The sequence below is a fragment of the Diadema setosum genome, chromosome 21 (genome assembly GCF_964275005.1).
Source record: "Diadema setosum chromosome 21, eeDiaSeto1, whole genome shotgun sequence".
Classification (NCBI taxonomy): Eukaryota; Metazoa; Echinodermata; class Echinoidea; order Diadematoida; family Diadematidae; genus Diadema; species Diadema setosum.
The window spans coordinates 9355202-9382615 of NC_092705.1; the positions used below are offsets into that span (position 1 = coordinate 9355202).

General features: G+C 37.5%; 1 protein-coding gene across 1 annotated transcript in view; it reads right to left on the reverse strand.

Moving 5' to 3' along the window:
* Window positions 1–27414, reverse strand: part of LOC140244903 (low-density lipoprotein receptor-related protein 6-like) — a 126201-nt gene that overhangs the window by 48358 nt on the left and 50429 nt on the right. Inside the window, exons 18-22 of the mRNA XM_072324511.1 lie at window positions 21048–21224; window positions 19553–19735; window positions 17665–17878; window positions 14704–14761; window positions 14090–14201 (exon numbers count right to left, since the gene is read on the reverse strand). Coding sequence (XP_072180612.1) covers window positions 14090–14201; window positions 14704–14761; window positions 17665–17878; window positions 19553–19735; window positions 21048–21224 — 744 coding nt within the window. The remainder of the gene's footprint in view (window positions 1–14089; window positions 14202–14703; window positions 14762–17664; window positions 17879–19552; window positions 19736–21047; window positions 21225–27414) is intronic.

Genomic DNA, 27414 nt, shown 5'->3' on the forward strand with positions numbered 1-27414 from the left:
TATGTTTTCAAATCTCTTCATCAGGTTGACAATTTTGCAATTGAAAAACTGAAAATGAGAATGCAATCTGTACGGAACGATTCCCAATTTTTCTTTGCAACTGTATATTGATCGAATCCACGCTGCCACTTGTGGGAAGTTGAATAGCGCCATCACAAGTCAACACTGTCACGATAGTATTTAGATTTAAAGATCCAGTTTACCTTTGGGAGCAGTGATTTTCAAAATGTTCAAGATATCAAATTTCATCAATATGTGTAGGTCTGTTGTATCACAAAACATCCTACCAAATAAATTTTTTGCAGTAAAGCCTAAAATATAAGGAGATATCAGTATTTTTCTTAATAAAGCATAACTGTAGACGGTTTAATCTGGAAGAATTCTTATTATAACTATTGTTCACATTTTGTGTATTTAACAATACTTAACATTGATTATACACATTCAAATTTTTACGGCTATTGTTTCTATCCCTAACTCACATTTAAGAACTATTTTAAAGCACTACTGCTGGATTTTTGTTTCATCTGCAAATGGTAAATTATGCCTTTAAGTTTCGCACTCGATCTTCAGGACAGCCATGTGGCATAATCGGTTAGCGCGCTGGTTGTTCATAACGCCATACCGGAAGGCGAGAGGTTCGACTCCCGCAGGACTTTTATCCGTTCTTTCTTTTTTTCTCTTTTTTTTTCGGCAGTTCAGCTTTACTCCGATGTCATTTATCGTATTATTTTATCAAGTGTACGTAACCCGTGAACACGGCTGCTCTATTTCCCTTGTTTTGTATTGGAGTTTGGAGATTGGGTTTGCTTCATTAATTTTGTCACACTTAATGTTGTAAATTGCCCCTTGTTACAGTGTCCCGCTTGCCACCTTTCGTTTGCTCTTTCCTTTTCTCTTCATTGGTTATTGTTATACTGTAACAGGATAGGTAGGAACATGTACGTTTAAATAACTTGCAGGAATGGGAGCTGAATTGATTAACTCTAGTCCAGGTGTATGGCGTCTCGCTCATCTCTTTGAAATTCCAGGTTGTTATTGTTTGACCCAATAACGGAGTTGTAGACATGTTATATGTTGCTATAGAGGTATCTTGTGCCACATGAATGGAAAGCATCACTGTTTAGTAGTAGTAATGAACTTTTTCATGTTGTATATGGTATAAATATATATATATATGTATATATATATATATGTATATATATATATATATATATATATATATATATATATATATAAATAAAAAAAAATTAAAGATAAATTTCACATCCAATCTTCGGTACAGCCGTGTGGCTGTCACTTAGCGCGCTGCATGGTCATTATGCACTACCTTAGGACGAGATGTTCGAGACCCGCAGGACGCTATCATTTTTTTTTTCTCTCTCTCTTTCTTTGTGTTTCTTTTGGCAGTTCAGCTTTATTCCGATCGATGTCATTTATCGTATTATCTTATCAATTATACTACCCCACGACACACAGTCGCTCAAGTTCCTTTTTTTTTTTTTTTTTGTCGGAGGCTGGAGGTTGGATTTGCTTCATTTATCATACGTATCGTTTAAACTGCCCTTGGTACAGTTCCCGCTTGCCACCTTTCCTTTTCTCTTTCCTTTTCTCTACGTTTGTTCCTGTTATATTGTCACAAGACAGGTCGGAAAATAATTTGCATAACTCAACTGGAGCAGGAATGGCAACTGAATGAATTAACTCTAGGCCAGGTGTATGGCGTCTCGCTCATCTCTTTGAAATTCCAGGATGTTATTGTTTGACGCAATAACGGAGTTGTAGACAGGTTTTATGTTGCTATAGAGGTATCCTCTGCCACATGAGTAGAAGGCATCACTGTTTAGTAGTAGTAATGAACTTTTTCATGTCCCTCCATGTCAATTATAGTGTGGTTTAAAGGGGTTGTGTGTCTATCTGCCAAAGAAAAGGAATAACTTATTTTCGTCATGGCTGTTTCTTTATACGTAGCCGTAGGTAATGAGTGTTGTTGGTATCTGAGCAGTGAAGAACAGAGCATCAGGCTAAAATCCCCCTGGGCAATTCCGCAGTTAGGTGGACATGACATGGATAAAAGAAATGTGCCTCTTTATCTTACCCTTTGATCTAGGTATCAACTAATGCCATGGATGTTCACCAATCATTAGGGTCTTTCAAATTCAGTAGATTTTATTTTTCGTATTTATTGATTTTGCGAGATCTAAAACCATCATTTAAAATGTACATGTGGGACTGGGGACGCTGAAATTCACTTAAATGCAAATTACAGTGGGTTCCTTTGAAATTTTTTCCTCAAAGTTTTGCTAAAGGGTAAAAGATGAATACATTTAAATACTCCAGAAGTCATGTGACATTTTGTCAATTACAAAAGGGTGAAATGACCTGCGGAATTACTCCGGACAAATGTAACGTTACTAACCGTAACGTTACTAACCATGCTTTTGGGGTCTAGCTAAAAAATTATCGGTCGAACTGCTAAAAAAATTTGCATGAACATTTGTCATGATGCAATAATTGAAATTAATGCAACACTTTGTTTGAAGTAACTTGAATTTTTGCACACTTTTTGTTACAAGACATTGATTTTTTTGTCATGTCCTTTTTTCGTAACGTTACTAACCAGCCTTTTAAGTTGCTATAGCTTTTCTAATATTTCTTGGATTGTGTTCATTCTTTTCTGTATCATAAACATGGGAAGGATGAACATGTTTTTGACATAATTTTGACTTGAAATGAACAAATGGTAATTTAGTGGTAAAAACAAATATCTAAATTTGTTCAAATGTAACGTTACTAACCGCGGAATTGCCCCCCTTAGTTATACGCGCTAAGCGTTCAATTTGATATATCTTTCTTTATGAAGTCAATCCCTGCTAATGGAGTTACAGAATTATGTTATGACACGTTTCACTGAAAGTTTGTAAAGCAAAGTTTATAGACAAGGCAAGCAATTGTACATGAATATACCTACCATTGATTTCAGAGGGAAATTATGGTATGCATAAATGTAAGGGTATCATTGCTTTGGAATTGCTGAGACAATATCTTGGCACGAGGGCTTCCACTTCTAATAACTGATCCCTTTGAAGATGTGTCGGTCACAGGTGATCGTCATGATTCATCTTTCACATAGAAGCTTACGTTCCACACTCTTGGTTCGAGAAGACTTACCATCATACTTCAAATTGTTATTAAAGGTAAAGACTCAAAATCAGACAAGTTTACGTGTTATGTCTATGGGAGGTGATTTTTTTTTAATGTGCATTGACTTGACAACGTTTAAGCACCTTTATCTCAGATGATTTTGCTCCATTTCCTCTGTAACTTAAGTGTGTGGTAACTGAGACAATAAGCTGCAGTAATCATGCATGTTATTCTTTGAAATCTCCTCATTAGTTTGACAATTTTGCAGTTTAAAACTGAAAATGAAAATGGAATGTGGACAAAACGATTCCTGATTCATCTTTCACATACATAAGTTTACGTTCCTCTTTTTTCTCGTCGAGACGTATGGCCGAGTGGTTAAAGGCGACGTCTCAGAGACGTGAGGTTGCACACGTGCGGGTTCGAACCCCACAAGATCACGAAACAAAATACTCAGCTATTTTACTTTTTTTTCTTCAATTTTGTATTACATATTCGTCCATGTAGAAATCACATTCGCATATAAACGCACCTATACAAACACACACACACACACACACACCATATCCCTCTTTTTTGTGTTGGAGACCATATTGCTTCGACTGCTGCAAAATTTTGCAGGCTGACTTTGTCAAACTGATCATAATATGTAATGACGACGACGAAGGTGTTGTACTTTGAACAATTGTCTTCAAGACCACATCATTGTTTTGTACTTTGATGACGTCATCACACTGAAAATTGTGATTAAAGGCAAGGTATCAAAACCAGCCGATTATAGGTTTTATGTTTACGGCACGTATTTTTCCCAAGTTGCCAGCAATGGCATAGCGACATCCAGTGGCGTATCTAGGGAAAACGGCGCCCGGGGCAAGCACGAAAATTGCGCCCCTAATTTCTGAAAAAGTGGTCAACCCCAACCCCATCCCGGTAGGGACTTTAAACAAAGTCCACATGATGCTTTTTCAAGCACTTAAAATGGATCTCTTTGAGGGTGATTTAAATGTAATGAATTTTTAAAGATTTTGGCGAGCGAGCGCAGCGAGCGAGCCGATTTTTTTTGTATTTCAGCTTACAAAACATGGATTTCTTGTCATTTTTTGCTTACCAAATCTTACAATTATAATCAAGATATAGTGACAGCCTTATAGATATCGATTTATATCAAAAAACTGAGGACTTTAAAAAATACTCTAAATTAGTGCGCGCGAGTGAGCTGAAATTTGTAAATGTCCTCGTCATCATCACATATTGTTCTTATATTTTTTTATATAAATTTTGGCGAGCGAGCGCAGCGAGCGAGCCGAAAATTTTTGTAAATCAGCTTACAAAACATGGAATTCTTGTCATTTTTTGCTTATTAAATCTCACAATTATAGTGACGACCTTATAGATAACGATTTATACCAAAAAACTGAGGACTTGAAAAAAATACTCTAAATTAGTACGAGCGAGTGAGCCGAAATTTGTATATTTCTGCTTCATCATTACGTTTTTTTCTTATCTTTTTTTATTTTTTTTTCTTGCGCCCCCCTTCCCCGTATGTTCGAAACCGTTGGCGTCCTCTTTTGATCCAATGGGCGATCGCTTCAGAACGAATGGAATTGCAGTCGCTGCTCCGTGTAACATTTTTCCTGCTAAATATAAAATGACATGAGTGAACACAATAGACATTATCATTAAATGTCCGCGTCATCGTCACGTTTTGTTCTTATCTTCTTCTCTTTTTTATACAAATCATGGCGAGCGAGCGCAGCGAGCGAGCCGAAAATTTTTGTATTTCAGCTTACAAATCATGAAACTCTTGTCATTTTTTGCTTATTAAGTCTTAAAATTCTAATCAAGATATAGTGACGGCCTTATAGATAACGATTTATACCAACAAACTGAGGACTTGAAAAAATACTCTAAATTACTACGAGCGAGTGAGCCGAAATTTATATATTTCCGCGTCATCATTACGTTTTGTTCTTATCTTGTTTGATTTGTTGTTGTTGTTTTGCGCCTCCCCCCCCCCCCCCATGTTCGAAACCGTTGACGCCCTCTTTTGATCCAATGGGCGATCGCTTCAAAACGAATGAAATTGCAGTCGCTGCTCCGTGAAACATTTTGCCTGCTAAATATAAAATGACATGTGTGAACACAATAGACACTGCCATTTTGTCATCCTCACGTTTTGTTCTTACCTTCTTTTTTATACAAATTTTGGCGAGCGAGCGCAGCGAGCGAGCCGAAAATTTTTGTATTTCAGCTCACAGAACATAGAATTTTTGTGTGAACACAATAAACATTGTCATTTTGTCCGCGTCATCATCATGTTTTGTTTTTATCTTGTTTGATTTGGTTTTCTGCCCCCCCCCCCACCATTCTCCCTCCCCCTTCCGGGCGAGTTTGGCTTTTTTTTTTTTCTTCTTCTTCTTTTTCTTTTTCTTTTCTTTTTTTCTTCTTCTTCTTCGTTTTTTTTTCTTTTTTTCTTCTTCTTCGTTTTTTTTTTCGTTTTTTTGCGCCCCCAAGGAGTGGCGCCCGGGGCACATGCCCCCCTTGCCCCCCCCCCCCCCTAGATACGCCACTGGCGACATCAGTAGTTACAAGGCCGCATTTCCGTCTAGCAATGCAATACATGTTCACGCGGCCACGTTGGTTGAGTGGGCATTGACTTTTCTCCCTGTAATATCTATACATTTCTTTTTTGCCTTACCATTTCCGTGGATGTCCCGTGGCCGAGAGGTTAGGGAAACGGTTTTGCATGCAAACTCAATTATAACTTCAAGGTGCCTATATCACATTCTTTTCTTTGTCGATCACAGGGGACCGACATCTGATAACCCCAAGCGTATCACCTAACTCGTCAGTCTGACGAGTTTCATATCTCGTTTTCTTTGTATGCTCATGTATCAATGCATTCACGGTACAGCACCAGTTAGGCTTTGCAATGAAGTAGAAATGTATTTTGATAGACATGGCCTAAACACAAGAAATGCAAATTCGTTAAATGTAGTATTACCGAAGCCAAACAATGAAATGTTTAAACAATCTTTCAGATACTCGCGCTCCATTGCCTGCAATTCTCTTCCCACTGAATCGCAAAATGCACCAACTCTTTTGACTTTTAAAAGGTTTTATAAACGTACCTTTTTTAAGACATACATTGTGAAATAACAGTTCTTAGTTATTCAATGATTTGAAATGTATGTATACAGCCGTCACTACATTTTTATTTTGCCTATGTCGTGTATTTGTATATCCAATGCTGATTGTAAACTTCTTTTCCTTTATTTGAATTTTGTGAGCTTTTCCTGCACGGGGATTCCTTGGATATTTCATTATGTATGATTTTATTTTTTCATTGATTGATTGATTAATTGTTATAATGATTATTTTGAACTGCCGGGCTGTCACGTTTTACCAGTCACCTACCACATTTCATCTCTGTATTTCAGTAGGCCTATACATAGAAATGGAGGTTGTTGTGTCGCTTTTTTGTTGTTGACAGGTTTATGTGTATGTATAATGCCATCGCCAGTGTCGTATTACTGTATATTGTTGTGTTTCTAGAATGTGTATTATGTATGTGTGCATTGTTTGTGTGAGTATATTTGCCTGTGATATGTGATCTTTGTGTGTGGGCGTGTGTGGTGTGTTTGTGATGGTGTGCATGTGCGTGTGTCTGTTATAGTGTGCCTGTGCGTGTGTATTTGGGTGTGTGTGTGTGTGTGTGTGTGCGCGCGTATGTGTATGTGTGTAACTGAGTGTGCCGTGTGTGAACTGTAGGTTTGACTGAGTGCCTGGTGCTGTATAAATCGGGTTGAGGAAAACTGCGTGTTTCAGTCTTGTGTGTATTGATTCTGTTTGGTGTGAATAGTGGGCAGCATATACTCCAAAACTCAGCATTTTTTTTTTTAACGAATTCTGCATTTGTATCCCAGTCCGGCAGTCCTTTTTGTTCTAAATCTGTTGAAAATGATTTTTTTTTTCGCTTTTTGATGGTGTCTCTTTTATAGTATCCCCTTTGCAGGAAAATGCATTGTTTTTACACAGGACTTCGATGTAAAACAGCTTTTAGCTGATCGTTTTTATCCTGTATAAATATGTTTCAATAAATAAATAAATAAATAAATCCTAATAAAGTTGTGGCCTGTCGCCTTTTATTATCATCACTTTTTTGGATATCTCAGCCATTTGAAAACCAATTTTCATCAAATAAATGTTGAATCCTTCTTAAAATGATCCCTTTAATGTAAACATGGTGCTTGCCAGCACATTGTCTGTTATAGTGTGCCTCTGCGTGTGTATTTGGGTGTGTGTGTGTGTGTGTGTGCGCGCGTATGTGTATGTGTGTAACTGAGTGTGCCGTGTGTGAACTGTAGGTTTGACCGAGTGCCTGGTGCTGTATAAATGGGGTTGCTGAAAACTGCGTGTTTCAGTCTTGTGTGTATTGATTCTGTTTGGTGTGAATAGTGGGCAGCATATATTTATTACTCCAAAACTCAGCATTTTTTTTTTCAAACGAATTGTGCATTTGTATCCCAGTCCGGCAGTCCTTTCTGTTCTAAATCTGTTGAAAATGATTTTTTTTTTTCGCTTTTTGATGGTCTCTTTTATAGTATCCCCTTTGCAGGAAAATGCATTGTTTTTACACAGGACTTCGATGTAAAACAGCTTTTAGCTGATCGTTTTTATCCTGTATAAATATGTTTCAATAAATAAATAAATAAATAAATCCTAATAAAGTTGTGGCCTGTCGCCTTTTATTATTATCACTTTTTTGGATATCTCAGCCATTTGAAAACCAATTTTCATCAAATAAATGTTGAATCCTTCTTAAAATGATCCCTTTAATGTAAACATGGTGCTTGCCAGCACATTGTCTGTTATAGTGTGCCTCTGCGTGTGTATTTGGGTGTGTGTGTGTGTGCGCGTGCGTGTGTGTATGTGTGTAACTGAGTGTGCCGTGTGTGAACTGTAGGTTTGACCGAGTGCCTGGTGCTGTATGAATGGGGTTGCTGAAAACTGCGTGTTTCAGTCTTGTGTGTATTGATTCTGTTTGGTGTGAATAGTGGGCAGCATGTATTTATTACTCCAAAACTCAGCATTTTTTTTTTTTTTTTACGAATTGTGCATTTGTATCCCAGTCCGGCAGTCCTTTTTGTTCTAAATCTGTTGAAAGTGATTTTTTTTTCGCTTTTTGTTGGTGTCTCTTTTATAGTATCCCCTTTGCAGGAAAATGCATTGTTTTTACACAGGACTTCGATGTAAAACAGCTTTTAGCTGATCGTTTTTATCCTGTATAAATATGTTTTAATAAATAAATAAATAAATAAATCTTAATAAAGTTGTGGCCTGTCGCCTTTTATTATTATCACTTTTTTGGATATCTCAGCCATTTGAAAACCAATTTTCATCAAATAAATGTTGAATCCTTCTTAAAATTATCCCTTTAATGTAAACATGGTGCTTGCCAGCACATCCACTCGACAAAAAAAAAATGTACATTGTATTTAGCAATATCAATAGAAATAAGATTGTGTATACATTCAATGCACAATAATGAAATGAATCCTTTCCCATAAGACCAGCAAAATCCTTGGTTTTGATTGGCTGAGATGCTCTGGTCACTGACTGTTACCATGGTGATTGTCAGAGACCGACAACTTGACAGCGCTGACAACTTTCATGAAACGGTACCCTGGTCTACACAAATTCATTCTTTGTTTTAACACGATTGAGGAATTTCATAAATTGTTACATCTGGCAAGCTTATGCATTTTATCACTTTGAAAACAAGTGAAGTACCAAACCAAGTGAGAAAAATGAAAAGTCATTTGTACTCCAATGCACATGAGCTAACCCCGAACTGGCTTAATAAATAATGTCATAGCTCTTTTTGTGTAAAGATGAGACAAAGGACTTTGTCTGCCTTCGTCCAGATGGCAGAGCATTTTCAAATTTTCAATGTAGAGTGTATGCTCTAAGTTCTAGAATTACATTGTACATGTTGTACAGTATTGTTTTGTGATGTGTTACTTTACAATCAAATTTAAGCTTTAAACTGAGAGGGTGTGTAAATGGTGTTGTACATGGGATTTGTCAGGAAAGTGCAACCAGTAGAAATGTATAGTTTCATGTTTTTCCTTAACTCTCAGAAATAGTCTTCTATATATAATAGATTGTATCACTATACAGAGGAAGGTGTAACACTTTTGTTGTTGTTGTTCTTTCCCAGGTATTCTACATGATCGAGGTACCTTCTTCAGCTGTCTTCGTGGAATGAATCACTACAGCATCGCTCAGTTCTACAGATGCATCCATGATGAAACTTTTCTCCAGGGCAATCAACTACAGTCTGAAACAATCTCCATAGAATCAGCGTAGAATACTGGCTGATAATAATGTGAGAACATTCATCAAATGATTTTAAAGAAATCACTGCTGATTACTTGTATTATGATGAGTTAATACTTGTATCTGCTTCATATTTTGTGTATCATCCTCTGCCTAAATGACCAACTGTACTTAATTTGTGTAGCACATCTGCAATGTAAAAATAACAAGCTGACTTTTTTTATCATCTCTGCTATGCATCTAAATGTAAAAAAAAAAAAAAAAAAAAAAAAAAAAAAAAACCACACTGAAGAAACTTTGAACTATCATCCTCGAGGTTGTTATAGAAATCCTTGTGGCTATTGTAATTTGTTTTTCTTGTCATTCTTGCTTGAGAATATAAGTTGCATTTTGATGTTTAGGATGGGGTAGCCTTAGCTTAGAATCACACTGTATTACAGTGGCATCACTCAGGCTTTCTTTATGAAGCTGGACAATTCCTGTACCTTCCTGTTTTATGCCTCTCCCATCCTGCCTATACTATCCTACGTGTGTACAGTTCCTCTCTCTTCTTCTTCTTAGAAGAGAAATTTCTCCGCGGATCCGCGGATTTCCGCGGATTTTGAAATTCTGGGGGGAAAATACACAGTCGGGATACTTTGCGTGATTTTCCTCTTTTTTTTTCAGCCACCATATCTCGCCGTAATGACGAGTACTGTATAAAGCAACGGATGCTGCGTGTGTGATTATACAAATGATGCACAGGATAGAGTGCGTTAGTGAAGGTGCGGCGCACTCTCGAGTATTGACAATGGTGCAACATGCACGAGGCGCACCTACGAAATAATCCTGTGCATCATTTGTTTTATAAAATGGGTCGAAAACTAACAGCATTTTTCACGTACCTTTGTGGGTCAATACCAGTCAGCTACATGTAGCACTCGCTCAAAAGTCAAGATGTCCGAAGATGTTCGTCCCAAACATTTACGCACGTCGCACTCGGAAATCCCGCACATAAGTACTGTACGTATAAGAGTATACGTACGCCACATGTTATGCACAAGAAAGGCCGGCTGGCAGCGGCCCGAACTAGAAGTTGTTTACAGGATTGACAGCGCGTATAGTAGCGCGTGACGCGCACTTGTAACAACTGATTGAGTGCGCACTGCTAGTGTAAACATTGTGACGTCAGGCCGAGCATGATCGTAAAAAATAATGCACTCGCACGTGACTCATTTCAGCGCTTCCAATTGGCTACATTCTTGAACCCATTTTATAAACCGTAATAGCTGTGATGTATCGGCATTGCATTGTGTGAATGGTGATTAGTGCATTTTTGTCAGCGGGCAGCTGTGCGAAGTTGCATGCATGATAATGCGTGAAATGGACTGTACATACTTGTACTGCTAAGCAAAGAGTATAGAGCGCACTTGCGCTTCTATACTTTTTGCTGCTAAGTACAAGTAAGTGGCGTGGATGTGAAACGTGCGTGTCGATCTACTTCTAGCTTGCAGTGTGGTGTGATGCACACATGTGTGAGGCTGTAGCGATGCATGCTGCGCTGCCGCAGCGTGACTGCATTTGTCATCGTAATTTTGTGGACCGGTGAGAGTATTTTTTCTTCAACGAGAAAATGAAGACCCTCGATAAGTTCAAGTGGCAGTGGTTGGACTTTGAAGTTGATCTCCCAGCACCAGTTTCGTCTTCTAGGCCAGCTGGTCAATCGACTTCCTCGTTACCTGGAACTTGTGATACATCATCCGCCACAAGGATTCGTTTGGGCGATACGATAAAGAAAGCTGAAGAGGCAGGGCAGGGAGAGCGTTTTGTACAATGTGCCACGCACTCATCAACTACGGAAGCCAACAATGCTAAGCTGTGATTTATAACACTTTTTTGTACCCGTATGAACTGAATCCAGCAAGACGTCACCTGCGTGTACATTACTGTGATGTATTATGGCCTCACATTTGAGTAGGCGTAGGTCCTTTAGATTTTGTTTTTGCAAGTGTCATTCATGAGTTCAATTATCACAATGTTTATCTGTAAAATGCACCTCTTAACAATAGTAAATTTCAGTTGCAAGATGCATTAAAATAAGTTTTTTCATACCTTAAATTTCAAAAAGTCCTCACCGTGGGAGGGAGGACACCCCCCTCCAACACTCCCCCCCCCCCCCCCCCGCTCGGTCGCTCCGCTCCCTCGCAAAGTCCCCTCCTTTTTTTTTTTTTTTTTTTTTTTTTTTTTTTTACATTTCTCTGTCTCATGCCTGCTTCTATCATATCTAGCAATTCTAGCCAATCTCCGAAGGTCCTCCTACCAGCTAGGTAGTTTCTCCCCATTCTGTTAACAAGATTACAAGGTGTCGCTTTCCAGGAATGAGAGACTTCACTTACATTGATGTGGGGCACTGTAAACCATGCCATCCCTATGTCGACGGAATAGACACATCCCCATATTTTGGTTCTGGTGCTGGTTGGGGGTCCTTTTTTTTCTTTCTTTTTCTCCTTGTCACAGTTTGTTTGTGTGTGTGTGTGTGTGTGTGTATTTAAGGTGTGTCAGTATTTATTTTATTGCAGTTTCAGCAAACTTGGTATCCCTCTTTTCCTTCTGGTATGTAACAGGTGAGGATACTAACTTTCATGTATGCATTTAATAGCCATTTAAAGATATGTTGATGGAATCCTACATGTTATAATATTTGTGAACTGTGCTTTAATTTGCAAATGATCTTTATATATCTTGTTTGAAGTTTGTAGATGATTTTGAATTTGTAACTTTTTTCAAGTGTTTGTGATGAAATATTTTCATTCATGTTTTATCTATTTGTATAGAGCTGAAAAGTATTGTGGACGGTTTTCTTTTTCTTCCATTATGTGGAAACTAAGCATGAAGCTGTCGTTATGTATATACATACATTTTATTCTACTGTTTGATTACTAGTAGACTGTTTTACCTGTTTTCATTGTGTTGTACCTACGTGTACATGCAACATTTGGCATTAACAAGTCTGCTTTCTTCAGATGATAAAAGTGTACTTTTTGCACAGGGCACATGGATTGCCAATGTTACATAATGTTTTTCTGCTGGGAGAGACTTTTATTTTTTTTGTGTGTCAAAAAACAATTATTTTAATGAAATACAATGATGTACTGATAATGCAACGACAGGCCATTGATAAATTTTATTTTGCTTCAAAGAATATTGCTTTCCTTTATTTACAAAATTTTAAGATATTCAGTAACTGTATGAGTATATTTTATGTACATGTATTTAACTGTCTTATTTGCACATGTATTACATTATAATATAAAAACTTGATTTAATTTAACTCTTTGATTTGAACGACTTCGCCTAGAGCATAGATACACATTTATTTGTGTATGTGCAGAAATGTATCCATCTTGACAAATGAAAATGACATGTTTCAGTTTGTAACAAATGATGAACTGTGCTTTGATAATGTACGAAAATGAGGAACACATATTTCTCTTTATTTTTTTTTTTCAATCATCCAATAACATTATTAAACAAACATGAAATGTATGATCTGTGGTACGGAGATGTTTTAATTTCTCTGTAAAGAGTGTGTGCCAAAAACGAAGTATGAGTAGCATGTATTGGTGATGACATTGCCAAGGAGTATGTGTTTGATTGAAAAAAAACTCTGAACACTGTGCTGTACTTTAAGTGTGAATATATCCATTATTTCAGCAGGATGATTTATATGTACATATACGTATGCACACACACATATATATATATATATATATATACATACATATATCTATATCTATATTTATATATATAGATATATAGATATATATATGTATATACATATATATACATGTATATACATATATATGTAAATATATATATATTGTATTATATATATATATATATATACACATGTATATATATATATATATATATATATATATATATATATATATATTTATCTATATATCCCGTTGGGTTGGAGAAATGAAAGCCAGGGAGCATAGATGAACCCCAAAGGGTTCAAATTTGAATCTGACCAGTTGAAGAATTAACCCTTTTGGGTGGAATAATGAACCTCAAAGGTGCAAAAAATGAACCCCTTTGAACACCTTCACGTGCAGTTTTGAACTCGGAGGGTTCATTTTCATGGGGTTCAAAATTGAAACCTATATAGGGGTTCAATTTTTGAGGGAAAAGGGGTGCTGCTATTGCATCACGCCTGGAGATTCAATTTTGAACCCTAATTTCTTAGTGTGTACCACAGTTTGTGACGTCACTGCAGGACATCGATATAAAGAAAATATGAACAGAATTCAACACATTTTCATACTTCCAGCAAAATGAAAGCGCACTTGACTTACCCCTTTCAGAAAGCAGGGGGAACAATATCACCCTTAACATGTGCCAGAAACAAGTCAAATCGATGTGTACTTTTCATAAAATATGAAATTTTGTGGAATTCTTTTTGATTTTGATGAAACCGCTGCCATCTGCCACTGTTTAATTGATGTTAATCTATTAGTTAAAGCCACATTGAATGTGATGTGGTGCCACACTTTAAGAGGGTCATTGATAAAACACTCGATGGGGCTAGAGGAAGGGGGGAGGGGGGCCACACCCATACCTTGTAAGTAGTCCTCTGGGTCTAGGGTGACACGCTCCAAGTCAAAGTCATCCGTCTCGCGGAACTGATGGTACCAGCCATCTGCGATATCGTCGTCGCTATTGTAAGATAGCTACAGGGTCAGGGACACAGACTGTAAAAATGAGGCCTGCACGCTTCAAGTCCTGAGGAGCACACTGCTTTATTGTCAGGCTGACCTGCCCTCAGCAAAACTCAACATCATGAACATGATCTGCATAAACTGTATTTACATATTTAAATGAACTAAGAGGACCAATAGGAATAACAGAAATGGAAGAGACCAACTAAAACGAAAGAACCCAATTCCTGAGACAACCAATGGAAACACACCGGATGACTGTGGCTAGAAGCTGGGGTGAGAACTGCAGACATGGAATGATAAACAAAAGGATCAGATGTGACAACAAGCTGAGGTGATAACTGTAAACATGAATGGGAAAGGAATAACATGGATGGGGAAGGAATGAGAGTGGTGGGACAGAAATAGAATACAGGTTAATGAGATGTGGGACAGCCTAAGAACCTAACCAAACTGAGGTACATGTACATAACAAACTTAGAAACCGGAAAGGAGATAGGCTTTGCTGTCTTACACTATCACAGTCCTCGGGAGACGAGAGGGTGATGTTGGTCAGCTTCATAATGGGAATCCTTTCAATGTTCGAGTGGAAAGAGAAAAAAGTCGTGAAGTGATATATGGCACTAGTAATGCTGGAATGTTCCAGGTGTCTTCTCTTAGACCTTAGTCATTATTTGTACATGCAAACATTTCATTGTATCCCTATCAATTTGTTGGAGATGAAATAAATCTTAGAAAATGGACAAGAATTTACTTCTAATGGCATTGCAAACTCTTTCAATACCTATTTTGCAAATGTTGGACCTAACCAGGCTAAAAAGATAGATAGGAATTGCTTGAATTTTAGGGAATATCTGAAAGGCCCTTCAGAATTTTCAGTCTTCTTGCAGCCTACTGACTGCACTGAAATTCTTGAAATAGTCACTGCATTCAAATCTAGTCACTCTTGTGGACATGATGAAATAAGTACATATTTATTGAAACAAATCATTGGCTCAATCATCACCCCACTTGTTCATATTTGTAATCTCTCTCTGGTGACTGGAGTATTTCCTTCCTCATTTAAGTTAGCCAAAGTAATCCCTATCACAAAAAAGATGACAGAATGTTAACCTCGAATTACAGACCAATTTCAATTTTACCTGCCTTTTCTAAAATCTTAGAGAGAATTGTATATATCAGGCTCTATGATTTCTTGGAGAAACATAACTCTCTAAATCCTGAACAGTATGGATTTCGGAGGTCTCATTCAACTGACCATGCCCTTTTGAAATTTTATGATTGTGTCTCTAGTGCTCTAGCTGCACGTGAGCATGTTATTGGTGTGTTTATGGATCTTAGTAAGGCATTTGACACACTTGACCATTCGATCCTCCTGTCTAAGCTCTGTTACTATGGTGTAAGGGGTGTGGCTTATCAGTGGTTTTCTAGCTTCTTGTCAATGAGAAGACAGTTTACTCACTGCAACTCTCTTAATTCTGACATTCTGTATCTGAAATGTGGTGTTCCACAGGGATCCATTCTAGGCCCACTTTTATTTCTCATCTATATAAATGACATTTGTGATGTTTCAACAATCTTGACCTACACCTTATTTGCTGATGATACCAGTGTTTTCTTATCTCATCGTGATGTTCGAACCCACGAACTCACTATTAACTCAGAATTACCAAAGCTATAACATCATGGTTCAGAAGTAACATACTATCTCTGAATGTGCAGAAGACTAATTTCATTCACTTTAAAGGGAGGAAATGCTCAGGTGCTCAACAAACTAATGTCAATCTAGATGGTACCCGCATTGAAAGGAAAACATGCACAAAGTTCCTTGGCGTATATATTAATGATAAACTTAATTGGAGTGACCATGTGAATCATATCGCTACACCGATATCCCGCAATATTGGTATATTATATAAAGCAAAAAGTTTTGTTTCTGACAAAGTGCTTTTGATGTTATATAACACTCTTATCTTACCTTATATTTCGCATTGTAATATTCTGTGGGCAACGTCAAAGAGTTTGACAGATAATATCCTCTTGTTGCAAAAGAAAGCTGTTCGCATATGTACAGGGTCTGGTTTCCTAGAACATGCAGACCCATTGTTCTTGAAATTAAAATGTTTAAAAGTAGATGTACATTTCCTACAGACTGCCCTCTTCATGTTTCGTTCTAAGCAAGACCTATTACCTGTCTCTTTTTCGACAATGTTTCAACTTAACAGTGCAGTTCACTCGTATCCCACGAGACAAGCATCAGATATACAGTTAGTGAACCCTGGTACTGCACTAGCCTATAAATCAGTCAGACGTAGCGGTCCTGATGTCTGGAATGCGCTACCTCAGCATGTTCGTAATTTACAAAAAATAGTTACTTTCAAAAGGTCGATCAAACATATTCTATTATCAGCTTCACGCTGAACTCCTGGATACTATTAACTATTAAACTTGCTGTGATCATATATTTCCCCTGAAATCGACATTTGAATGGGATTTATGAGAAACTTAATCAATTTAATCAGTATAATTTGCTCATAATGACTTGACACTTTAAACTTTTTCTTGCTCTCTCTTGTCAATTTCCGGCAGGACAAATAGGCACCACACATGCATTTCTTCTTTCCCCCTCATGTTCCCATGATGTCTTTGTAAATACCCCCCCCCCCCCCAACTCCTATCAAGTATCATTTAAACTATTTGAAAGCATATAGATTGTGTGCACGGGGCTTGCAACGATTTTCCAGCTGTAAGCTTATGTTGCAATTCCTTTGCGTGTTCGTTACCTTGAATAATGTAGCTCTCTTTAGTGGAGTTGTATACTATCCTGTAACTGCTTCTTATCAATGTATACTTATCGTATATATTCTGTCTTGGCTATATGAGATGTACTTGCATACATTTGTATGCATTCCTATTTTGTGAACACGCATGAAATCTTGAATAAATAAATAATAAAGAAATAACTTGAAATCAACAACTTGAATAGCTTATTAGACCTTAGTCGAAGAATATCTGGTGCTGAGCTATACATTGCATCAGAAAAAGTACCTGAACATCTGCCACGTAAATGACTGGCAGAGTTATCGTCTCCGTGAGTTATTGCTCCTTGTGATAATGTAAATCATTAACCCGTTCAGGACGATCTGATTTTGCTGCAACACACACAGACGCTTTCCCGAGCACACTGGGAACTCATCCTCAACGGGTTAAAGAACAGGGATTAAGACTGTGCAAGTGATGGCGGTGAAAGAATTTGAATTTCAGAGCTAAACTGATGATTCTGTTTTGTATGAGTTCCCAACAAAAGCTACAAGCTATTCCTGTCATTACATGAGCATGAATTAAATTTTCATGGCATAAATGTGGAGTTTAAAGTGACAACCATTCCTGATATTTACTTCATATACTTCCCGCATTCATTCACAAACTCCAGCATGCAGTCGCACAATCGATTAACGTCATTCATTGCTCTTACTGTCTTGACTTTCTGCGCCAGACAACAAATATGACGGCTATAATGGCTGCCAAGACCAGGACCCCGAACAAGATGCCCACGATCAATCCCACGCTGCCGCCTTTTCGTTTGTGGACTCCCTCTTTGCCGGTAACAGCCTTGCCTGTCGTCGTCTCCGTGGGGATGGGCTTGGTTGTCCTGGCGACGCTGGCTGATGGCTGGGTGGCAGTGGTAGCTGTGGGCAGTCACCAATCAGAAAAACATGATTCTATCCTTAAAACATGAAGATCTAGACTTGATTATTTTTATTCAATTTCAATTTCAATCTCATTTTTGTATTTCTGATGGAAAATACAGAGAATATAACAAAATATGATAATACTTCATGCCCAGCTTGTATATATAAAAAAAAATCTAAGTAAATAACGGTCGATGTATCAGTATCAATCAAAGTATGATATATCATATATCAAAGCATGATATAACATTCATATGACATATGGAAATCCATCATTAGAATCAAACCTTGTTCAGTTAATGGAGGGCTAGCTTAAGTCTCTTCTTTGCTCTTCTATTTCCCACAATTTGCATCAAATGGGTGCAGACACGAGTATATGATATCATATCTTAAATAATCATATAATATTTATTTTCTACATATTTTTTCACCAACTACCATGAAGTAAGCCTCTAGTCATGAAAGAGCTATAGATACATAGATATATAGATAGATAGATGAATAGATATACATATAGATAGATGGATAGATAGATTGATAGATAGATAGACAGATGAATAGATAGATAGATAGATAGATGGATAGATAGATAGAGATGGGGGAGAGATAAAGCAAGAAAATGAAGAGACATAGTTTGTAATAGCATATTTCTGAAGGAGTGACGCTAGCTTAAGTGAGGTGTTATATACTTTTTTTTTTGTGCATCATACTGGGCATATTGATGAAAGATGTGATTAATACAGGAAATGAGATTATTATTACAAATTTAGAATCATGAATTAACCAGTTATTGCTTCATGGAAGCATTTTGGATGAGTTTCTCTGACAATCAAGCACTTGGCGTGTAAGACACATGTTCATGTCACATATTTAACACATTGATACCACTTCTTTATGTGTGAAATAGTCATATCACAAAGTACTGCAATAAAGGAGAATTCTGGAAAAAAATGGCCACATAGTACCACAATTCTAAAAGATAAAATTTATTTTAGAGAAATTAAATGTATTATTTATTGCAGTGAAGTATTCTATGAAAGTAAGGTGTGAAATTGATATTGAAGCATCACATCAAATTTTCTCTTGGTAACTGCAACTGAATTGTGGTTGTGCTTTAGATGAATACAAGAAGTGAATATTTAACCTTAAAAAAACGAACAACTATAGCAATTTAGGGAAACTGAATGGATGTTTTATTGCAGTGAAGCATTCTAGGGAAACATCGTGTGATATTAATTGTGGCATCACATCAAACTTTGTCTTCGTGACTGCGACTGGATCGTGGCTGAGCTTCAGATGAATGTTGCCCTACTCATATCCCCACTTTGTTCCTGTATGACTGCATGCTTAATTTACTGTGACGGATACAATGTAAGTGTTATTCTATGTAGATATTTTGACATAGTTGATGGGGTGTGGGGAGAAGACCTGCAGGTCATGGTAATTAGGTTAACCTTTTCTTGCTCCTGGTAGCCCTGTTTTCCATGTCACAATCTAGGATTTTGTTTTTTTTTTCTTTCATTTGTGCTTTGTCTCTGTGTTATAATTTATCTTATCTATGTTATGCTGAATCAAATGTGTATTGTGTTTACCCATGTACATGTGCAATGTCTGAAATGCCGAATAAGATGATAATAATAAGAAGAATGTAAGCAGGAAGTGAACTTTAACCTCTGCAGTAGAGCTGTGGACCAGACCACGTTCCGTCCTTCTCACAGGAGAGCTCCCTGAGGCCGCTGCTCCACGTGAAACCCTCCTCGCAATCGTGGACGCAGGTGGAGTTTTGGATCGGGGGAACGGGGCACGACACGACATAGGCATTCTCTGTGATGTTGAGTTCTGGACACTCCACCACTGTAAAAAGAAAAAGGAAAAAGTAAAAACACACACAATTGCTATGGTGTGATATGGTTTCGAAATGTTGATTGTTCAAGTTACAGCTGGGTGTGTATTGTTATGATGGATGAATATGCAAAATCCTACGCATTTTCAATTGTGTGGGATTATTATGCAATTCTTGTGTATCATAAAAAAAGAAGCAAATACATAGATGCACATATAGGACTATATCAATCTGTGCCAGAGAGGATGCAAAAGTGATAAATTACCAGCGTAAATACTGGCATGTGGCAACAGGATGATTATGTACAGTGTTGGAAACAGTCTAGCAATAATGTGATTATCAAAATGGTCTTCCCTGGGCTATAAAGTAACATTCTAGTCCAATCCTACCTTGTATGCCAGTACCGGTATTATGCAATGATGCAAATGTATAATTATCACCAAAAGGTGCCATATCAATCCACACCATCTTCAGGTTAACTTTCATGAACAGAGAAAAACTAGAAAACTAGAAGGCCAGAAGTTTCATAATTGATGAAATAGGTCAAAGAATAAGAAAGTTCAGTAATTTTGGGTTTGGTGTTTTTCATTGACCAGTTGTACTGGTCACAACCTCATTATGTAAATTAGCTTGGGTGATGATGTCATCTACTCAAAACTTTTCTGTTAATTTGCAATGAAAACGATCATAAAATCAATGTCTTTGGTTAATAAATTATTGGAAACTACAACATTCTTACTACACTGTATTTCCTTATCAAAGATATTATTGCCAGTTTGTTTGTTTGTTTATTTGTTTGTTTTTTGTGGCTCAACAAAGATTTGGTGCAAAGAACATTTTCTCTTATTTCAAGCTAACAAGGGGGACATTAAAATTTGTGTGTCCCATTTGCAGTCCTGAAAATTAGACTCCCTTCATAAGCTGGCATATTGTACTTCTGAGGTGATGGGATGATCACCTCGTCAAATTTGTGCCACTAAGGCATCTGTATTGTGAAAACATGAGATGTTTTAATTCAATAAAGTTGCGTTTTTATCTCTATTCTTATGAGACGTTTACCATTCACTTTGAGTCTACTCTATTCATGAAAGCAAATTTGCACATTATTATGTTGCAGATATTTGAAAAACAGCTTCTCTTAGTTTAGTTAATCTACAGTCACCAATCCAGTTTTACGACATGAAGACGACCCTGTTTTGTTTTGTTGTTTTTGTTTTTGCTGTTTGTTATGGGTACAGGAGGGGGACAGGGTGGGGGTGGGACAAGTGTTTATTGCACACACACACACACACACACACACACACACACACACACAATCATCACCTGTGCAAAACTGATCCATGTCATTCTCCCATTGTCCATCAGCAAGACAGAGGAGGTCGTAGACTTTGCTCTCTGACCAGTAGCCCGGGTCACACTCCAAGGTGCAACGCCGCCCCGGCTCAAACGTGCAGTCCTCCAAGAATCGGCCGAACGAGACACTGCTCGGGCAGGTGGTGTCTTGTTTTTTTTTTTTAGCATGCATCGGGGAGAAAAAAAAATATGCCCAGTGGGGAAAAGTGTGACATGGCAGAGTACATGCTTTGAAAGTGAAAGTATGTTGACATCACCAAAACTTTAAAAATTCATCACTTTTTAATCAATTGTCCAATTTTAATATTTAAAGGGGCACAGTCCCGGTAGTGTAGATGGCGCTGTTGATGCTACTGCCGATCACCGGCGTTAGCATTGATACGAAGATTGCCGAAATTAAGCTGTCATCAAGAGTAAAGCGCGTAGGTGTTGCTACGTAACATTGCCTTCGTTGTCTTCACCTACGCACTTTACTCTTGATGACAGCTCAACTTCGGTAATCTTCGTATCAATGCTAACGGTGATCGGCAGTATCATGGAACAGCGCCCTCTACACTACCGGGACTATGCCCCTTTAACTGATGTGTTCTGCTCATAGAGACATTAGTATATATCTCTATGGTTCTGCTAATACTGTTGATTTTACTCAATCGATATTTATATTTGGGTTTTGGTTACTTTTAAGTTTTAACAGGTGTTATTACTGATTGAGGCAAGTAACATTACTTACAACGCACTTTACATTGTAAGCATAGCCTTGGCATGACACACCTACTAGGAATACGATAATGCTACTGCTACTAGTGCTAGGTGTAGAACCCAGGGCTGCCAACATTGGAAACTAGTTGAGAGTGAGACTCCCATAGGCCAATGCTATAATTTAGGAGTCAAAATGAGTGAGATCAATAGAAGTGCATGCAAATAAAATAAAGTTTTAGAGTGAGAAAGGACCAAAATGAGTGTGTCTCACTCTCAATTAGTGAGAGTTGGCAGCCCTGAGAACCTACGTATCTCATTGTTTCCTGGAAGAAACTGATTCTCCAAGAATCTCTTCACAAATTTTAGACAAGATGCAATCACGTTGGTACTAGTTCAAGACAAGAAGCAGTCAGTGCATAGAGCAAATTCATGTAAAGTAAAGTTGTGCTTTATACCATAGTCGCAACCATTGGCCTTACTCTGCGAGTGTGCTTCAATGTGCCAATTAGTGCATCTGCCTGACTGCTTTCTCACACGGAGTATTGGCATAGAATGTAACTTGTTAAACATATAAAACTTGGCTAACCATATTTTTTTTTCTGAATTGACAAGGATGAATTACTTGAGACAGTCATAACTTTCTTAATTACGTTTACTCTCTTAGGTTTAGATTGTTTATCATTTGTTTGAGATCCCCTACACTGGTTTGTGCTTTTACTATTTTAACATCAGGCTTTGTTAGTTTAGACTAGCCTATATTTGGATCTGCTTTTTGAGATCCAAATTTTTCAATGTAAGGCCTAAACGTTAGATCTAACGTCAATATCAACTAGACTCGGAATTTGTCAAGACTGACAAATTAGGTGATCCGATTTTTTTTTTTAAATCAATGATTCGAGTTTTCACCTGAGATTAGGGACATTGGTCGTGTGATGTTTGGATTCTCATTTTGAAAAGGGAGTCAGACCTGCCATCTTGGGTACCGAATTCCGTATACACTATCAAAGATGCAGAATGAAGTATGTTTGACCTTTGACCCCACTTTGCACCCCCAAGATGGCATCTGAGCAAAAAGTGATTATTTGTGAAATGATTCTTGTAACATGGTCTTTGCGTGTGCAAAATATGGGAAAGATAAGACATGTATTCACCAACATACAGGATGAAACATTTATGACCTTTGACCCTAATTTACATACCCAAGATGGTGTCTGATCAAGTAGTTATTTTATGAAATAATGTACGTAACATTAACTAAACATGTGCAAAATATGGGGTTGATAGGGGCTATTTTTCTTGAGTTATTGCAAAGAAAATTGGAAAAAGAAAGAAATAGGAAAATACATCGAAGATAACTTTTAATTTCAACCACGTTTTTGGACGTGATCCCGACACCATATGAAAAACAAAGGGAACACGTACGATAGCGCAAAGTCTCAGCTACAACATATTAAAATCTTGGAGAAATTCACCGAAGGGTAAGTGAGCTAGTGCTCAATAAAGACAATCATGTCAATTTTCACGTCTAGAAAAATTCCCTCCCATAGAGATAACACGTCATAACGAAGATAAAGAAAGAAGTACATATGACCTTTGGCCCCGATCTGCACAGACAAGATGGCATCTGAACAAAAAGTGGTTATTTTGTGAAATGATCCTTGTAACACGGTCTTTACGTGTGCAAAATATGGGGAAGATAGAGCATGTATTCATCAAGATACAGGATGAAACATTTATGACCTTTGACCCTAATTTACATACCCAAGATGGCGTCTGATGAAGTAGTTGTTATTTTATGAAATAATGTACGTGACATGAACTAAACATGTGCAAAATATGGTGGTGATACAGTATGTTTTTCTTGAGTTATTGCAAAGAAAGTTGGAAAAAGAAAGAAATATGAAAGTATATCGAAGATAGGCTTTGATTTCAACCAAGTTTTTGGACGTGATCCCGATACCGTATGAAAAAATGAAGGGCACATTCACGATAGCCCAAAGTCTCAGCTACAACATATTAAAATCTGGGAGAAATTCACCGAAGCATAAGTGAGCTAGTGCTCGAAAAAGATAGTCATGTCAATTTTCATTTCCAGAAAAACTGCACTCCCATAGAGATAACACGTAAACTGGTCAAATTTGACAAGATTACTTTCAATCCAATATTACGATGATGCCGTCATCTAATCAAAATGTTGTTCAAATATTAATGAAAGAGTATTTAGTAAGCTACAACATACTGAAATCTGGGTGTAAATTGGCAAAGGATAAGTGAGATACGCTCGAGTGAACTTGTAATTTGATGACGTCATTTTGAAAATCTACTCTTTTTATTTTATTAAGAAATTTGATATCTTTTAATCATTTTTCCAGCATCGCCAACCCATGAAATGACATGTACAACTCATCAGCTTTCAGAATATGTAAAGAAAATAGGGGGTCACCGTCCATCCTGACGAGTAAAATCGGATTTAAAATTGGCGGTTTTTTGGCATTGTTGCACTGTATATCGCCATTGACGCGCGCGCGGAATTTCAACTTTGACGGGCCCGTATGACGTCATATTGAGTCGGATTGACTTGAAACTTGGTAGACATATTCCCTGACATTTCAGGCAGGCGATAAATGTGAAAAAACGGGAAATTTCTATTGCATATGAGCTGTGCGTGCGTATATGCGCGCGCGCGTACGCGTCCGTAAATTTTTTTCAATTTTTCAAAAAATGCTCTAAATGGTCTGAAACGTGTGCAAAAAAAATTTGAGCTCGATCTGAGCATACAAATATTTCAACGCGCGCGTACGCGCGCGTTTTATAATGAATATGAATTCTGAGAATATGAGTAGAATCCGCTTGACTTAAAATATATGTCACGTAAATTTCATTGAAGAATTCAATTCTATTAATGAGATATGCATGAAAATGTGTTTTCACTATGATTTTACTTGCGCTGTCGTCTTTGGGACACGATACATATATGGTATAAGTTTGAAATTGATAGGAAGAGGACTTTCTGAGCTAATCGATGCACAACTTTTGGGGAGAAAGAAGAAGAAAAAGAAGAAGAAGAAGAAAGAATCCGTACAAAAACAGAAGGTGATCCGAGAGGATACTCGGATCACCTAATAAAAATATGAAGAACAAAGAATCAGTACAGATACAGAAGGTGATCCGAGAGGATACTCGGATCACCTAAGAAGAAGAACTAGACTCGGAATTTGTCAACACTGACAAATTAGGTGATCCGATCTCTTTGAAAATCAATGATTTGAGTCCTGATCCAAATATTCGTGACCATACAGGTTTCATCTGTGTTGACGGGACATTGGCCGTGTGATGTTTGGATTCTCATTTAGAAAAGGGAGTGAGACCTGCCATCTTTGGTACCGAATTCCGTATACACTAACGGAAATACAGAATGAAGTATATTTGACCTTTGACCTCACTTTGCACACCCAAGATGGCGTCTAAGCAAAAAGTGATTATTTTATGAAATGATTCTTGTAACATGGTCTTTGCGTGTGCAAAATATGGGAAAGATAGGACATGTATTCACCAAGATACAGGATGAAACATTTATGACCTTTGACCCTAATTTACATACCCAAGATGGTGTCCGATCAAGTAGTTGTTATTTTATGAAATAATGTACGTGACATGTACTAAACATGTGCAAAATATGGGACTGATAGCCATTGTCGTTGTTCATCTATTGCACAGAAAGTAGTAGAAAGAAAGAAAAATAAAGAAAAAATTATGTTATTTTATAGAAATTTGAAGGAGAAGCATAAAAAAATCAGAAAAAGATAAAGTAAGGAAAGGGAGATTAAGATTAACTAAAGAAAAAGAAGAAAAAAAGTGTTTAAAAAAATAAAAAAAAAATATTGGCAGGGGTGAGCCTCGAACCAGGGACCTTAGGGTTACGAGTCGGATGCGCTACGCAATGACCTATTTCATTCTCCATAGGCCCTGTGTATTAAGCAAAATGACGCTGCATCGAAGCCTCGTGCCATTTTCAACCAAGTTTTTTGACGTGATGCCGACGTCGTATGAAAAAATGGAGGGCACATTCACGATAGCCCAAAGTCTCAGCTACAACATACTAAAATCTGGGAGAAATTCACCGAAGCATAAGTGAGCTACTGCTCGAAAAAGAGAGTCATGTCAATTTTCACTGCCAGAAAAAACTGCTCTCCCATAGAGATAACACGTAAACTGGTCAAATTTGACAATATTACTTTCAATCCATTTTTACGAGATGATGCCGCCATCCAATCAAAATGTTGTTATTATATTAATGAAAGATCATTTAATAAGCTACAACATACTGAAATCTGGGTGTAAATTGGCAAAGGATAAGTGAGATACGCTCGAGTAAACTTGAAATTTGATGACGTCATTTTGAAAATTTACTTTTTTTACTTTATTAAGAAATTTGATATCTTTTAATCATTTTGCCAGCATCGCCAACCCATGAAATAACATGTCCAACTCATCAGCTTTCAGAATATGTACAGAACATGGGGGGTTACCGTCCATCCTGACGAGTAAAATCGGATTTAAAATTGGCGTTTTTTTGGCATCGTTGCGCTGTATATCGCCATTGACGCGCGCGCGGAATTTCAACTTTGACGGACCCGTATGACGTCATATTGAGTTGGATTGACTTGAAACTTGGTAGAAATATTCCTTGACATTTTAGGCATCCGATAAGTGTAAAAAAAACGGGAAATTTCCATTCCATATGAGCTGTGTGGGCGAATATGTGCGCGCGCGTACGCGTCCGTCCAATTTTTTCAATTTTTCAAAAAATGCTCCAAATGGTCTAAAACGTGTGCAAAAAAAATTTGAGCTCGATTTGAGCATACAAATATTTAAACGCGCGCGTACGCGCACGTTTTAAATGAAAATATGAATTTTGAGAATATGAGTAAAATGCGCATAACTTGAAATGTATGTGACGTAAATTTCATTGAAGAATTCTATTCCATTAATGAGATATGATTGAAAATGTGTTTTCATATAATGACGTCATAGTGACGTCACGGTCGACTGATCACTATGATTTTACTTGATCTGTCGTCTTTGGGACATCATACATATATGGTATAAGTTTGACATTGAAAGGTAATGCACTTTCTGAGCTAACCGCTGCACAAATTTTGCCCAGAAATAAAGAAGAATAAAAAAAATATGAAGAACAAAGAATCAGTACAGATACAGAAGGTGATCCGAGAGGATACTCGGATCACCTAAAGAATCCGTACAGAAACAGAAGGTGATCCGAGAGGATACTCGGATCACCTAAAGAAACAGAAGGTGATCCGAGAGGATACTCGGATCACCTAATTAGGCCTACCATTAAGTCGCCACTGCCGTAAAGTCGCCGGGGGGGGGGTGTTTCATAAAGCTGTTCTTAAAGTTACGAAGGACTTAAGAATGACTGGTGATCAGTTCTTGTGTGCTATACTTATCAGAATCTCAATAAATCAGCACATGAACTAATCACCAGTCGTTCTTAAGTCCTTCGTAACTTTAAGAACAGCTTTGTGAAACACCCCCCCCCCCCCCCCCATCGCATGTAACGCGCGCCGCGATCGGAGATCAGCTTGGGCGACGGATTTTCATCACTCTCAAAATG